Raw genomic sequence first — 17260 nt, forward strand, 5'->3', positions numbered from 1 at the left:
AAAGTGAGAGGCACGCCATCGTGAAAGTGCGTGCATTGATACTTTTTAATACAATAACATGTTATATGTACCCCCCCCAAAAAAATCGCTATAAATCCACTAGAACGAAAAAAGTTTCTGAAATTTGATTTTTTTTTCTCTTCGACTGTAGCATGGGAAGGGTTGTTGAGGAATTTTCTGTTGTTTTTTCTTTCCAAATGTAGCATCAATTTGGTGGGGAACAATTTAATTTTCAATACATTTTAAACTCGAAGTCAGAATTCACACTCGGACAGTAATCACAGGAAAAAAGATCAATGATACATGCATGTGTAAGAAACGAAATGTAGTTTGAACTGTTTTCTCCACCCCAAATTATGAGACATCAGATGATCGATGGATGATGACTGATTTTTATGAATTAGATCTAAACATTTTAGCCGCCCTCTCGGCCGATTAAAGGAAGTGTCTTTTCATGGAGAAACAAGGGTCTCCAGTTCGTGTGTGGGCTTAATAATCTAATTGAAGTCGCCACAAACTGGTGCCATCTCGCCAATATTCCCATCGACAAACAAGAATAATCACCACACCACGAGTCCCCATCACAACAACGCATCTTCTTTTCCTTCGCCTAAGTTACACAAAGCTCATTCAGATTAACACTGATGCCAAGATTAACACTGATGCCGATGCCTGAGGGGGGTCCGACTTTGCATGTGGAGCATAAGTGACCGCCTTCTTTTCTTGCGGTTGATTGGTGAAAGGGCATTGTATCTTGTCATTCTCAAAGTAAATAGGGAGTCCTTGCTTTTTATCACTCGATCGAACACTATTCAGGTACACGTTGTAAGAGTTTTATATGGGGGCGCGGTTTCTGGGCCCCCAACTGGACGGCAAGTTATCGACCAAGGGACTAGAAAAATGAAAATGCCTTCAGTGTATTTCATTCCTCCATGCTTCAGTTAAGCCGTAAATTTTGATTGCGATGCACAGCGGTTAGTTTGATGTCGAACTGCACAATTTTACACGAGAACTACTGAAGACATGTTCCTGTGCCAAGCAGCATAAAAAAGCAAAATGCACAAGCAGGCAGGGAGAAAAAAACCTCCATAATTTCCTGGGATAATTTCTAAGCAAGACCGCACTGAAATTCAGAGTTGCGCTTCCAGCTGCGTTGCACTACCATCCTTATCATCATCTGATATCTTGAGTGGCCAACCACTACAAAAATTAAAGCATCGCAAGGGGGCGCTCTTTAGCTTTTGCGAGTTACGTCGAGCTGCATGTGTATAGCTCTACGGGCACAGTCCACAATTTCAAGCCCCATTGAAAACTGTGTAAAATCAGCACCGTTCAGGGCCCAAAAGCATGCACGCCAACATCCCTGAGATTTCTGAAACACAAATGAAATTCTTGTCTGGTCACTTATCTTTCAATTTCTTTTAAATTTTTTGTGGGTTAACCAATTACATTTTTAATTATTCCCACACAACAAAATCACCCCCCAAAAAGTGATTTTTCCGAAGTCTGATTGCAGCCATTTTTCAACTTTCTCGGGCACTCAGAGACTCTTGAATTCAACCCTTCTTTTCTTTCAGTTTGGAGGAAGTGGTTCTGTTTTTGTTCACAAAGATGCAGCATGGAGAAACCATGTTTCTTTACAATAAGATATTTAACTCAATGCAGTGACAATTGATATTCACAGGATAAGACTACTTCTCTGTTCATGCTCGAGAAAGTCTGGAAAATTCAGGATATTTTGGATACCTTTGGGGGATATTTCACTTGAACACAATACCAATTAACACAAAAAGAGAAATATCAGTCATACCACTGACCCACAGATCATATCAACAATTACTAGTAGACTGATGACTTGCAGTGTCAACAAAACTAGGTAAACAAGTATATTTCTTGCAGGGGACAATTACAAATGTAATTTTTTTTGGAGGGAAAATTCTTTCCCTTACTGACATAACCTGAATAACTGAGAATACTTTTGAAGATTACAAAACTCAGGAAATCTTTCCATTAATGAAACTTTACAATATGACTGACAGCTGAAACATTCCAGACATCTTGTTTCCTTGCAGTATCTTGATCAACTTCCATCAACTTTTAAAAGTGCATTTCCATTTGCTTGAAATTTGCACAGCCTACAGCCAATTGTACGATTTATACCAAACCAATGCAGCAATGAAATCAACTGATTTGTGCCTCTTGTTTTGTGGACAGACAAAAACCAAGTCAGATTTACTGACAACTAAATCGTCTGCTCCTTCCTGATCCGTAACTCCTCTCCCAGTCAAGATTTGACATACAAATGAGGTAAAGCTTTTCGCACAATCATTTCAGTGTATACGGTTTCTTCAAGAAAGTTAAAACGGAGGAATATTTTCTCTTCCTTCATGTTCAGATCTACAAAAATTGCTGGGTTCCAAAAATGAAAATACCCCAAATTTCAAGTAACAAACAATATTGCCTTTTACTGAATGAACAAAAAAACAAAAAAAAAACCCCAAAAAACGAGGCAGATCCTTTATAGGACTTTGCACTTGACAACCACGACTTCCTTTTCACGGTTGCTACAGCCGATGATACAACAGGCCCCCTGAACGTTAAAACAATACAGGTTTGACGATCGAACTACAAATGTGTAATGTGTAATTCACTCATTCTGGAAATTAAAGAATGAATCTAGCCCCCAAACAGAATCTGGTCTTAAGTACTGGAATCCCAAGCAAAGCAGTATTTTGTTCATGTTGCTTCAAACATTCCTTTTGCGTAACTGGCCATAAATGAATTTCATACTTAAATTGTTCTTTGTTACTATAAATAGTGCTAATTATACAATCTACACACAGGGAAATGCCAGATGGGCATTTTATACATATTTTGCACAACCTAAAAGGCAGACTCCTGCTGTTTAAAACTAGCCAATCAAGGAAGGTGTTGCATAGGGGGCACTCCAAGCAGCCAATCACATCAGGCAGGCGATTCAGAATTTGTTCCATTCAGTGTCTCATTGGCCGCCCGGTGCCAGCTTTCCCTTTCCTCCTCTGTCAGCTCAGCACCGCAGGAGGACACTGTCAAATCGGGGTTGGCCTCACCCTCCGAGTTGGCGCTGCGCTCATTTCGGAAGAGCTGGTACCGTCCCAGGAACTTGAAGCGCCTGAAGAAGTTGTGCTGGGCGTCCCGCGGCGGTAGGATGCTGTACACGATGATGCCAAGCACAATGACGACGAACGATCCCACATAGAGGCCACTGAACTGTACAAACAAAAACATTTCACTATCTCAGAGGGCTTTTATCGCTCCCCTGACCCAATCTTTGAACTTATTTTTGTCAGAAAGCTTTCCGTATCCTTAAAATGTCTGTGGAGGAGACCAGTGGCACAGTCTCTGTCCCTAACTTTTATGGGACATCAATCCAAATGTTAAGTAACAGGGGCTGGTTTCTACCTTCTCCAATCCTACAGAATCTTCCAAAACCTCCCGGTGGATTTTGAAAGATCTGCGTGTGCTCAACTCAATGGATGTTGGGAACAAAACACTGATGGTGCATGTGTCTCCACCGTCTCAGTTTGATAACTTCTTTCTATCTGCCCTGAGTTAAAGTGCGCCCTCACCGACCAAAGAAAGACAGGCCGGTATGAACTTTTCCAACCAGGCTGTTCCACGTATTCAGAGTGCATGCCAAGACCATACATTTCAGAAAACATTCATTGTGCGAACTCAGCGTGCTCTGCCTCAAACGCGCATAAACTTAGCCACCTAGGCAGTGAGTTCGTACCAAAGGACTGTCAATTCCATTGAATAACACGCCCTCTTTGTTCCTGCTTGGAAGCGGACACAGCATGCTTGAACAAACGTCTCACAGATGACAGTTACAATTCACAGATTTCTAACACATTTCATTAGAAATTTTTTTAATTCTTCCAAGAGGTTTTCGATTTGAAGACTCCACTCTCTTTAATTTCCACATTTCCATAGAAGTGTTCAAAGCGAGAAACCATTCAGACTCAACAACGAAAATGAGCTGGAGATATAAAAAATAATTCGGTTTCCCGAGATGGACATTCAACGCTGTATTGTTCTTGCTTTGCCCTTCAAAACATGCATTTACAAAAACCACAACATAAAATTTACACCTCCCTGACATTACATCTAACACCTGTATCAAGATTTGAAATGAAGGGGCCACTGAGACTAATGAAATTGACATGTCACTCACTGCATAGTGGAAAACAAAGAGGCTGACGATGAGCGAGTAGAAGTCGGCCGTCAAGATGGAGAGGTTGACCACCAGGGCGCTGCTCCACTTGATGACGACGGGGAAGAAGGAGTAGAGACAGAAGAGGCAGATCGCAAAGGCCAAGAAGAGAAGGACCACCTGGTAGTTCCAGGTGATGGAGGTCAGCTCCTGCCTCTCAAGGATCACCCTGGAGAGAAATGACACCAACAAAACAAAGCAAAAAAGGAAAAGAATCACAAGACTGAAGGGCATATCCCGATTTCTTGGCTGGGACGGGAAATTACAACAAGGCAGTGGGAAACAGACTGCAACCTAGCGAGCAGCTTCCAACACTCTGCAGTTTAACCCTATCCATCAAAATCCATTTCCACGTTTTGGTGGATTTTGATGGACTCAATCCACAAGGCATGAAGCACTACCATAGTAATTAATTTTGGATTTTTGCCCTGCCCGATGTGTATTTTAACACTGTATACTCAGTGTATGCCCCTGAAGGCTTGTGAAAAAAAACTCGGGTGGGACTCGAACCCATGACCTCCTGCTTTAATACTAGCGTAGACGTTTTAACCACTCAACCACCACGCTTGCCGGTGTCGGCTGGCTGGTTCGAATCAGGTGTAGCAGCGAGTACCGCAAACAACTATTTCAAGGATGGATTTGTGCTGGGGAGATGTAAATTAATTTTGGATTTTTGCCCTGCCGGACTACCATGTTGCCGTGGCAACAGTACTGATGACATCATGTAACCTGTGTATGATAGGTCTGTTACAACGACCATCACGTCAGTGGTGGACTTTAAGCAAGGAATGTGGACTGCAGGGCAAGTGTCGGATTTGGATGAATTTGGTCCAGTGTCTAGTAAGAGACATTTTCTTTCATTTTCCTTCCCCATTCACACAAAGTTAAACACCCATATGGGACTTTGTGCACAGAGGCCGTTGGACTTGGTTTTTCTGAGGTATGCCAAACCCAATGCAAAAGCCAGCTATTATGGGCCTACCAGACCTATCCCCACAGAATGAAACACTTCACTACTGTTTAATTCTGTGGTTGGGGAAGGTTGGGGTTAAAGGCACTGTACATACACAGCAAACTGATGAGCAAAACAGCAGCCTGAAGAAATGATGTGGATGAGCTAAGCTTTACAGAAGGTTCGTGGAAGTGAGTCCAGGAGCAAGACTTCTCCCCAGTTTAATGGCTCATCAAAGAGTTGATGGAAGAAGCTCAGAGGGAGTTGATGCGAGTAGCACAGAGGTGTCCAAAAAACAGAATGCAAACTTACAGCTGTATGCCGCTGATGAAAGTTCCAAACAGACCGACCATTCCCAGGAACTCCACCCTGGTAAAGTGCCTGACGACGTACTCCTCTGCAACATTGGAGATCCCGTACAGACTGGCCCCGATGAGACACAAGGCATCACCCAGGGCTTTCTGTGGCTTATCTGCAAGCGAGACAGAGAGTGGACAGAGGAACTAAATGAATAATATCAATTTGGGAATTTCCAGTCATTATGACTATGATTTGAAGCTGAAGATGACATTCAGTGGCAGGTTAAGAAAGTCAGCAATGGAGCATTACATTTGAGCAACACTGCTTTGTGCAAACCAACTTTCAACTGAATGAGCACAATCTCCATGTACGCAGGTAGAGAAACACAGAGGAGCCTGGGTACAAGACGTACGAGCAGCAAAGGGTTCATAAACAACATTGGTCATACACTGGGGAAACAGAGTACTTCAGCAACGTAACCAAGAGTCAAGGAGCGTCAGTCTCCAACTTACCATCCGTGTCAGTCTTGCCTAACAGGCTGTCGGCCCATACCATTAGGGGCACGCCGATGATGCAGATGACTACACCGACGACGTGGTTGATGCGGTACGAGACCCTCAGGATGACAAACGAGAGCAGAAGCACGACCGGGATGGTGATGCAGTCCAACAGCTAAAAAAGAAAGGCAACACAGGTATCACTCCACTTCTGTTCTGTACATACGTACTCCCTCATACGAGGAAACCACCAGAGAATTGGAGGACACTCCAAAGCTATTCTCCCACACAGCTGACACAGATCTGAATATACTAGAGTTCAGTGTAACACGCAGTATGTGCTCCACATCAGACACGCTTGAACAAACACAGTAATGCTGTAAATTGCTCTATGGGAAATGGATACATGGTCTAACAACCTAACAGCCTCCCTTGTCTAGCTCAAGCAAGGAACCCACCCTCATTCATACTCATGTATGATGATTCAAGATGTACTTTGCGTCGGGGAGATTTTAGTTTAAAATACAGGTTTTGCCCTTACACTGATGTATATCTCAGACAAGTACCGAGTATGCAGTGTTCGTGAATATACGTCGGTTCAAGGGCAAAACCTGTAATTGAAATACGTATGATATCACGGACTGACTGGCGTGGTCAAGTGCAGCCTTGTTGTGCCTTCAATGCTCCCATGGGACGCCGGTGTCGCCGTGGAACACTGTTGTAGTTGGGTCAATCGTAAGTCCCTGCAAGTTCGCCACAAAGTCCACCACAAGACATCCAGTCGCGAGCCAAGTCACAAGCTATTCCACGGAACTGAGCCAAAAGCACCCCTTTTGTCATTGGTCACCCAGCTAAGTATGATGAGTCTTGTGAAAGGACTTGTGGCTGGACACAAAAGGGGACTTCTAAGGGAATGCAACACGGCTGTGGAAAGTCATTAACTGAAAGATTTGCTTATGGACCAGGCTTCCACAGCTTGTCTTTACAAACAGCCCGAGACAGGCCACTCACCTGGACACTCGTCAGTGTGGTATACTGATAGGCCTTGACCACCAGATAGTTTGCCTCCACGTCCACCAGTGCCACCAGCAGGTACTTCCACCAGCGAGACAGGAACACATGGTAGAAGTTGTCCGGGCGGTCCCTGCGGCAGCAGAGGATGACGCAATAGACCAGGCCAAGGCACAGGTAGTTGAGGAATGACTGAGCCGTCGGGGCGCTGACCTTGAAGCGGTCATGCAGGAGCTGACTGGTGATGGCCGTGCCACAGATCAAGAGGGACAGGGCCTGCCCACCCAGGAGAATCTTCAGGAAGTTTCTGAGAGGGTGGCACAGAGAAGGGGTGGAGGTGAGGAAATTCACAAGGGTGACCATCAAATTCAGTCTTGGTTTTTTGCATGAAAAATCAGCCTTAATTTCCTCAAGATTTTTTTACAACCTCATGAACCTTGAAGATTCCCAAGCTGATGGGCAGAAACACATTTTGCTTTCACACACTTTTAACATAAAAACATCCAAGAGGGTTTCACCACTATATTCAGTGTCAGATAGAACATGCGACCAGGTAATGTAAGGTTCTGCCATACTGCTTAGTAACGAACGACAACTAGCAACTTATGTACTTCAGGCATCAGAGCTAGGCTAGTATCTACCGGTAGCTTTGTCATTTCTGAGGTTTGTCTTTGCAGCTGTGACCAAACAGGAAAGATGACGGGCATCTCAGATTGAAATATCTTCCTGTCCTTCCAAGGCAACGATTAAAACTGCTGGTCCATTCCAAGCAGACTCTTTGAACATGTCACCCCTTTGGTGCCATCTGAGCCCAGGCTTCCATTCAATTTAGTGCCTTGGACAGAAACCTAAAGTCTCTTTTTTGGGGGCCAGTGTTTAGGATATGTGAAATACGCGTAAATTGGGGTCTGTAAATTCTGTACAAGCAAATATTGCCTGTCCTCAAGACGGCGGCTAAATGAGACACCTAGGCATCTTTGTCCCCTTGATCCTTTCTGCTGTCAGTGGTTAATCAGTTCTTTGCTGGGGAGTGTTTTACACCTCCTCCCACCCCGGGGAAACCCCCCCCTTGTTAAATGTACTTTGTCTCCCCCCCCAAAAAAAAATTTGTGATTGACCAACGCGTTGCAAACTCTTGGAGGTGCACTCTTATGAATCGCCCATATTGTAAATGTTTTCCAATAGTTGCGCCAAAAGCCTACACGGTGACTTTTTGGTGGGGGGGAGGGAGGGATATGAACAACATGAGGACTGAGTGAACAGAGATAGGATTAGGGTGGTCAGATTTCATGTGACGGCAACTTTGGACAAGATGCACATTTTTGAAACTTATTACGTGTATTGTTTTTGCTCAATGGCTCCAGATTACGGCTCAAGTTTAAAAGCATTGGCCATTTGGTTACTATAGCAACTGTTGGCTGGTACCCAGCGATTACAGAAACACTGCTCAAACAATCAATTACGCAATCCATTCATATTTGAATACAATGGCCATCAAAGCAATAAGTTTGATTTTCCTCTTCAACTTTTTATAGCTTATCACTCACATTACAGGGCACAGGCAATGAACTGTAACAATGGCAACAGTAAACACTGGTACAGAGAGCTTAATTGTTGCAAAGTTCAGTCGCTACGTGCAGAGATGATATGTAATGTACATGTATACATAACATTAGGCTGAATTTATTCAGTAATGTTATGTAATATCAACTTGTTGGCTGCATGTAACTGACTAAACTCTTAATCTTTACATCAAATGTGCCTCAAATTTCACTATTTATACGCTATGAATATCTCCCACACTGTACTGAAAAGGTTTCGGTTATTTTCATCATGTTGCAGAAAAAAAGGAGGAAAACATGCAAATCCCTGTACTAAGTGAATGGAAACTGCCCCTTTGCCAAGACTTGAGTGCAATAAATAATGGAACAACCTCCAACCGTGAGAATGCGCTTGAAAGTCAACTTCAGCATAAGACGTGAACTTTAGCAAGGAAAATTCTGAAGCCTTTACTTTGAAAACACACATTTTTAAAAATCCCTTATTGTGCAAAGGGTATCAAGTGATGTCCAGCATGCATCCGGGCACCAGCAGGTGGGCCTAAGTATGGAATTTGCTCCTCACTATAAGTTTTCACTGTGGCAGAGATCCCAAAGCACTGCACCACTGCGGGACTGTTACGCCCCAACTATTGCTGCAGTTGGGCTGGCCCAACTATTGTTAACCAATTTCTATAGAAATTTTCTCAACCTTATCCAAGTTTATGCATCTTATGACTGACACAATTTGTCTAAAATATGGCAGTTCATCTGTATGACATGACATTGTAAACAATATGACTTTGGCACATGCTGGGCACGTGCACACTGGACCTCTGCACCATAGTTGGGCCAGCCCAACTATAACTATTGCTTGTCGGTCCTGCCATTCGTGAATAAATAATGAGGAGTCCTGTGATTGGTCAGTGCGACCCCCAGCACGACGCAGCCAACTGCCACTTCAACAAGCGCGGCTAAGAATTACACACTCATGTACGGAAAGAGGCTGCAGCCAATTTCCGTGTCTTGTTGTGTATCGATCGCAGCTGTAGTCAACCATTTGGTTGCTGCTCATCTTCGCAAGTACACATGTGAACCGCATGACTCTCGGACGCAGATCAGGAAATATTTGCACGCTATTTTGGAAAAACGGCAAAAAAAATGGTTTTGGCCAATTTTTTCTTGGTAATCAGAACAAAGGGATGTAGGCCTAAGGCTAAACATAGAAATCTTGGGGGAATTGGAGCAGCATTTCCATGGGTACACAACAAGAAAAGCTTAAATGAATCCCTGCTCATGCCCTGTAGTTTTAAATGTTATGTAGAGTCTATGGCGAAACAGGCTCATTTTCTGTGGGATCGGAGGGAGCGGAGCGGACGCCGCGTCGGACCCCACCGGTCTAGCACGGGGAAAATGGTAAACAACATCGAACATGTTCATGATGTTGAACATGGTCAACTCAAATTGACATTCCCACCGCACGCCGTACCAATCTGTCAGAACAAGAACGTTATGCATGAGCAAAAGATAACAAATGAAAGAACTTACAATGTAAAAATACTTCTCATAAAAACCTTCAGCTGAGCGAGAATACGAGAGCAAATGTTTTCTGACATATCTGGAGCCGTCTCCTCCCCACGTGTACCCTCCATGATTGTGCTGAGCGCAGTTGTGAAACAACGTACGATATTTGTCCATAATACATACACCATCGTCCATTGGTCAAATTCTCTTCGCAGACTTATTTCAAACCAATCATTGGTAGCGATGCATAAAATATGTGATAAATATTCAAAAGGCAGTCACCTTTACGATGACCTAGCGGAAGTAAATTGTAGCCATTTTTAAATCAGCGATCATGAGATTATTATTAATCGGTTGATGGTTGAATCGGGCAGGAAAAAATCCCCAACGACTGTCGTATTTTTTTCTGAAATTAACAAAAATCCTCATGATGAACAGTTAATGATGTCTTCTGCTTCGGAAGAATTAGTAGGCTTGCCGCCCGAGGTCATATGGGAGTACCAATTTCGTCTGATCCTTGTGGGCGATTCGACGGTGGGCAAGTCGTCTCTGCTGCGGCGGTTCTGTGACGGTAAATTCGTGGAGGTATCGGATCCCACGGTAGGGGTGGATTTCTTCGCCAGGTTGATCGAGGTGGCGCCAGGGAGGCGGGTGAAGTTGCAACTGTGGGATACGGCCGGGCAGGAACGATTCAGGTACCCCGTGAAGGACGGTTCCTACCTCCATGATTTCACTGATCTCTGATCATGGAAATAGGCCTAAGTTTTAACTTTTTAGGCATGTTCGAATGCCTGTTGAAAAGGTGAATTCGAATTTACTTTTTCAAGTTTAGAAAAAAAATACATGTAGGCTGTGTCTCTATTTAGCATGTTTAGCATGCTTAGTCATCAGGTTATAGAGTTACCTAAATCAATTTGATGACTAGGGAAACAGTAAATGCTGGTTTGAGATGCCATGGCCAAATCATAAATTTTTCACAATAAACATGAATGAAGAGCAAAATGACATTTATCCTGATATCCCTTGTAAGTGAAATCATGTTTGCAATACCTATTTTTTCTAAATCAATGTTTTTGACTAATGTAAAATGTATAATCATCTGAAAATTTGTTTCTTTCTTTAAAATGCCATTTCTAGATCAATAACAACTTCGTATTATCGGAACTCTGTCGGTGTGCTGTTAGTGTATGACATTTCCAATCGGCGCAGCTTTGAGAATCTCCAGGAGTGGCTGCTAGAGGCCAAGGAGAATGTGAGCAACCCGTGCAGCACCACGTATATGGTGATCGGCCACAAGTCTGATCTGGACGATCGGCGGGAAGTGTACAAGGAGGAAGGGGAGAAGTTTGCCCAGGCCTACAACATGAAGTTCATCGAGACCTCGGCTAAGGCCTGCGTCAACGTGGAGGCTGCCTTCTCGGTCATGGCCAAGGAGATTTACGTCAAACTGAAGAACGGTGAATTGGAAATCAAGGAGGGGTGGGATGGGATCAAGGGGGGGTTCACAGCACCGCGGGAGACGCTACGATTGGAGGAGCCGCGGCAGGATAAGAAGATGTGCTGTGCATGATGATTGTTAACGTGGTAGCATCTGTCAAGCACTGGTTCATGTTACTCCCCTCTTCCCCTCCCCCCCACCGATATACGACAGATTTAAGGAGAGCCAACGACAGCAATATTGTGAAATTGTCACCCAGATATGAAGTCACACTCCCATAGCACGTCTCCTAAATTTTCTCTGGCAATTTGACCATTACTATTGTAATGTCAAAATTTTAAATCTAGCCTGCCATTTTGATAATAGGCTTTTTCACGTCCTCTTGAGCTCTTTTTGTTCGTTTCAACAGTGCCTCAAGTTTCCTCCTCATTGATTCGTCCGTAATCGGTGGAATTGAAATAGCATTTAAATTTGTGCATCCGTCCAGATTGCATCTATGTTTGCAAGAAGCTTTATTTATACTTTAGCTCTGAATTACTAGCCTTTTATGTCAAGAAAATTTTTGAAATGAACATTTTTTGTCGTATTATGGGTCAATTCACAGATCAGAGTGTTTGGATGGCAGATTTCTAGTTAAGGTACAGTCATTTGAAGGAAAATTGAAATCTGTTTTAGAGGAACCAACTGAAATAAATTTCAAACTAATCACTTATTTCGTCAATATTCTTGCTCCAAAGAAAATAATAAATCCAAAATATACCACAGACTGATGATAAATGAAGTCATTTACATGCGAACGTAGGTCCCAATAGAGGCTTTGCATGGTAGCCATATTGCAGGGCAGTTCTTGTGTTCCTCAGGGAAACCTCCTTTGTGCATACCCTGTGGAACAAAAGCATTGGCCTGCAAGGTGGCAGCCATGCAAACTCTCTGTATTGGTTGTTCGTGTGGACTATTTAACGAGGGAATAAAGGTGCTTGGCCGGTCTTAAATATTTGTTTCACTGTATAAGGAGAATGAATGCTGATAATGCCCACGCCAAAGGCCAGGGACATTATCAGCATCTAGATTCCTGATTCCCAGCCCTAAATATCTTTGCAAGTCACAAATTCGAAATGAGTTTTAAACATTATAAAAGTCCAATGATTGTGTTCAACAACTTTATTTTCAAACACCGCTGTAGCAATGTGATGATCTGTTCCTCTCACAAATAACGATAAGTTATCTGCACCTGTGGAGCGTTGTGTGTCAGGTGGCACAAGGCCAGCCACTGCTTCATCCATCGTTTAAGACCAGCCAATTGACACTCTCAACCAATAGGAATGGCTAACGTGTCTTAGTTATGTATGATTAGTGCTAGTAAAAGCATTCTTCATGTTTAGAATTCTAATAGCATGACATGTCTGTAGACTAGGCGGTCATGTTTGTTAACGGTAACATGAACCAGTGCGTGCGTTGTACTTTAGGATATGATGTATACATCGTACGTTACGTGTCTGTGGTGAGTGTCCATTGTCAGTGTCAATGCGGTCAGAGCGTTACAGAGAAAAAAAAAATCGAGAATTATTCAGTAAATTGCTACAAAGATGAAATACTGTGTGTAAATATTGTGGAAATCATTGCTTGGTGGTATCACGTGCTGAGCAAATAGTAGGACCTTTATGAGTAACTTGGGGAAGACCTAGTCTCTCAAGTCAGCATTGTCAGCACTTGAAGTCTGAAATGGTTGACAGATATCCGACAACTGGGGCGTGATTTGGTGACCCCTAACCAGAAACTTGTTTGTGACGTCGGGGCAGTAACCAGGATCATGTTAAGGGTGGCCCATAAAAACAAAAAAAACAGAAACGGTTACGTCATCTGACGGAGGCAAGCGCGGGGAAGCAGATGACACTGTGGATGGACATCATTTTTACTCAATATTTGGGGTGTTTCTCATCCTGCTCTCTCTTTTCACGTATGTTCTCGGAGAAAATATCTCTCTGATTGGCTGCATCCAACAAGTAATTTCTTAATGTATAATTCACTCATTTGAGCGGCGACGAAAATTGTCCGTTTATTTTCGGCCATTTTGAACTGGCACTAAACCAACTCCGACCTTCGGTTCTCGTTCCGTCCAAACAATGACATCACAGAGGCATAACAAGGTCACCAAAATGTTTAGCCAGTGACCAATGCTGAAACAAGATGATGGTTTGGGTGGCCGAAACACGCCCCTATTTATGGCACACTCTCGCTCTTGCATCTCTACCACCATTGCTTTAGGGTTAAATATCCCAGTTTTGGTCAAGTACAAGGTGTGTTGCTTCAGGTGTCTGTAACAGTGTTGGCAGGGCTGCCAAACTCCTGTGCATTCAATGTGAGACTTTCACATTTCCAGTTGGAAATTCTCACTATGTCACGCCCAAATGGGAATTCTCATACTAACAATGCAAAGCTAACACAGTCCAAAATGAGTGATTTGCTCATTTCGATATCCTGTGTTTACAAGGCAATGAGAACTTTTTCTCTGTTGAAAAACGAATAACGAGACATATATCAGAGGCCATGTGGCTTGTGTCTTGTACCAAGTGGACACTGAGTGGTGTCTGAAACTGGCTTTCAGAGCTGCAGCTTTGCCTATTCTCACGCTCAACTCTCACGCTCAACTCTGACGCAGTGTCGGCAGCCTTTGTTGGATATCAGTTGTGATGGACCCTGCCTGAATAAACTGGCTGTGGCTAAGCCAGCATGCACATACATGTATCAATGGCAAGTGGTTGGAGCCGCTAGCTAGTGGCTTCCAAGGGCATGCATTGCCTTCTTATTGGAAGCTGTAGCCTCATAACCAGACACAAATAACCAATAACAAAGTGCTGAGCTAAAATGAAATAAATCAGCTTTTACTCGTCATTCATGTTCGCAGCGTAGAAAGGTTTGAAATTTATTGGCTTTTGTGAAGCCTATCTTGTCAAGAAAATGGGATGACTACGGATCATTTCTTTATGTATTTCTTGCCTCATATGGGGAAAAGCAGGTATCGATTCAATTTACATCCTACAAGCATGTCATGCCAAGTTGTAGTGGTCACAGAGTACTTGTAACCAAGTAAAGTACAACAGTGTGAATAATCAGTATAAGTATAAATAAGTATTTATTTTTCACAAGTGTTGCACACATCCAGAGCACCTGTACATCATTATACCATATTTATATCATAGTGTATTACATAAACCGAACACTTTAATTGGCCTAAATTAAAGGAAAAAAAGCATTGCTTGAATTTTATTGTTTGGGGTTAAATCTATGCAATTTTACTTGTTTGGGATTATTTTTGTTCCTTTTTGCTCATCACACACTCAAAATTAGACCAGAAAGTTCGACTGTCTTGAATGACATTAATGTATGCACAGTATTTTGAAGTGTACATATTTGAATATTTTACTCGCACGAACATTCCTCCAAAGTGTGTGTTTGGGGACGTTGGAGGTGAATCGAAATACCAATTATGCTGCTCAGGTTTATTGCCAAATCCCTAGTATCTTGGACAGAATCAATAGTGTCGTGATAATTTCAGTAAAGTTAGGCATATTGTAGAGAAGGGACAAATCAACATGAAAAGGGCATGATGCAATTCAGATAAATTTTTTGTAGCGGGAAAACTGTGTTGTATTTACAACTCAATTGATGTGTAAATGCACATTGAATATTCATCAAGTCCTTTTTCTCTCAGTGTTAAGAAAGCACCATGGCATGGCTGTTTAATTCTTAATAGTTTCTTGAAAACATAATAAACCCCCCCCCGACTGTTTTTGTTAGACAGCTGCTTAACAGTAAACTTTGAGGTTCCGTTAGGGTATTGCATTGTTTTTTTGGGGGGGGGGTTTCTATTGCTCCAAGCATTGCAGTATGGATGTTGTTTATTGTCACACTGGTTCTCAGTGGGAATGGGGAAATGTCACACGGTCTCTAAGGGATTTCATGAGGCGTTTTCCTAGGTGCTTTAAGAGCAAAGTCTGCGATATGTGAGGCGACGGGGTACCTTGCTCTTCCGTGTACATTGTACATTATGTTTGCAGCGGCACTGGCTAAAGATGGAAACATTTCAATTATACATTGATCGTGAGGTGATTTTGTTGGAAGCCATGCAGTTTTTTCATCCACATCTTTGTGAGTATTGTCCCACTACTGTCCCACGTGCAGACTAGCGGTGTTGATTCCGGACTTCTTTGGTTGAAATTGGTAGCTGAATTGTATTCAGGAGGAACGAAACTGTACCGTGCAGCGTGCACATGCCTTAGGATAAATGTAGCTACATACAGTGTGCGCAAAATTGTCAAGCAATGCTGCATAGCTTGGAGATGCTTATTTGTCAAGGGTTTGGAAGTCTAAACAGTGACTGTGCTAGAGCCACATGTACACAAACGCTCTACTCTACATTCCTTGCGGTGCTTTGGGGGCGGTGAATGACTTGTGCAGTAACTGGAGTCTGGCAGGGTACACTGTTTATTCCGTTTAAGGGTAAAGGTGACGGAAGGTCAGTGTGACATTGGAAAAATTATGTCTTTCATGTCCTTGATTTTGGGGGGGAAGATATGTGGGGCAGGTTTCCATTTGTCAAATGTCGCTTTGCTTGTGTGCTCCTTTGCAATAGTGCCGTGACTGGAGTGGGCATGGGGGAAAGGAAAACAGGTGTAGGCCATTTAGAATTTGCACATATGACAGATAATTCAACAGTACAAATGTACAAGTTTGATTCAGATTACAGTGAATTTCAGTGAGGTACTCCGAAGGCCCAACAGTTTTCTGTTTATCAGCAACTTGAGTGTAAATTACATTTTTCAGTAAAAAAGCAATTGGAATGACCAACTTTAGGCTCAAAGTGAATGTTATTGTCAAGATAAGGTCAGTGTTGTTTGCTGATTTTATTTATTTATTTTTTTCTTTAAACCATTCGAGGTAGCTAAATTTTCTACGCAGAACATATTGCCTCATTATTTTTGCACGGATCAAAGGATTAAAGTTGTGCATTTTCAAACTTTGGGCCAAGGTATCTAATTGTCTTCATGATAATGCAAAAATCAGATGTGAACTGCAACGATGTAAGCTCTTTCCACTGAACTAAAAGCCGAGTGTTTCTGAGTTAAACAAGACTTGCAAATGCAGGGGTAAAAAAAAAGTGGAAATGAAAATCAAGTGATGAGTAGTCCTGTGTTGTGAATTGTCTTGTAAAAAAAATATGAAATAATCTGGTGTATACATTTCAATGTTTATTAAATTCCACTCATTATTTAACATGTATATATTCAGAATAAATGTTCAATATAGAGAATGGCTCAAGTATTATTGGATATTTTTATTACTCGCCTGGATAACTGGCCTTGCAAACTGCCAAACGTAAGATTTCTTGACATATTTTCCCCATTTGAAAGGTTAACAAAATTGAAAAATTTATTGTTGTATTGTGTAAGTCATTCCCAGTATCTAAAATCATGCAAGCAAAAGTGGTCTTTTGATCCAACTGTTTCACACTTAATATTTCTCGCATTTCGAAAATTCAATCCCCCTGCTCAATCTCAAACGGTATTCAATACATGTACATTGTACAACGCAAGTTGGTCTTTTCAGCAGGCAGTTTCTGGTTTTCTTTAGTTAAGAATCGATTTAACTATAGACGGTTCTGATAAAACACTTGATCAAATGAACATCTGACTAAAGCAAACCCTACGGGAACTTTGTACGAGAAGGATAAATTTGCCCCTTTGCCGT

The 17260-nt window shown here is 42.3% G+C and overlaps 2 protein-coding genes across 2 annotated transcripts; one reads left to right on the forward strand and one right to left on the reverse strand.

Moving 5' to 3' along the window:
* Window positions 1–1394: 1394 nt before the first annotated feature.
* Window positions 1395–10259, reverse strand: LOC110978859 (queuine/queuosine transporter SLC35F2-like). Its single transcript, XM_022234159.2, has 6 exons — window positions 10099–10259; window positions 7013–7319; window positions 6017–6176; window positions 5517–5676; window positions 4214–4421; window positions 1395–3249 (listed from the first exon to the last, which is right to left on the reverse strand). The coding sequence occupies exons 1-6, from the start codon at window positions 10200–10202 to the stop codon at window positions 2965–2967; spliced, it is 1224 nt and encodes a 407-aa protein (XP_022089851.2). The 5' UTR covers window positions 10203–10259; the 3' UTR covers window positions 1395–2964.
* Window positions 10260–10378: 119 nt separating this feature from the next.
* LOC110978861 (ras-related protein Rab-39B-like) lies at window positions 10379–16823 on the forward strand. Its single transcript, XM_022234161.2, has 2 exons — window positions 10379–10769; window positions 11212–16823. Exons 1-2 carry the CDS (start codon window positions 10432–10434, stop codon window positions 11642–11644), a joined length of 771 nt encoding a protein of 256 aa, XP_022089853.2. The 5' UTR covers window positions 10379–10431; the 3' UTR covers window positions 11645–16823.
* The last annotated feature ends 437 nt before the right edge of the window (window positions 16824–17260 follow it).

Source organism: Acanthaster planci, linkage group LG15, assembly GCF_054643075.1.
Source record: "Acanthaster planci isolate LZ-2023a linkage group LG15, COTS_SCS, whole genome shotgun sequence".
Lineage (NCBI taxonomy): Eukaryota > Metazoa > Echinodermata > Asteroidea > Valvatida > Acanthasteridae > Acanthaster > Acanthaster planci.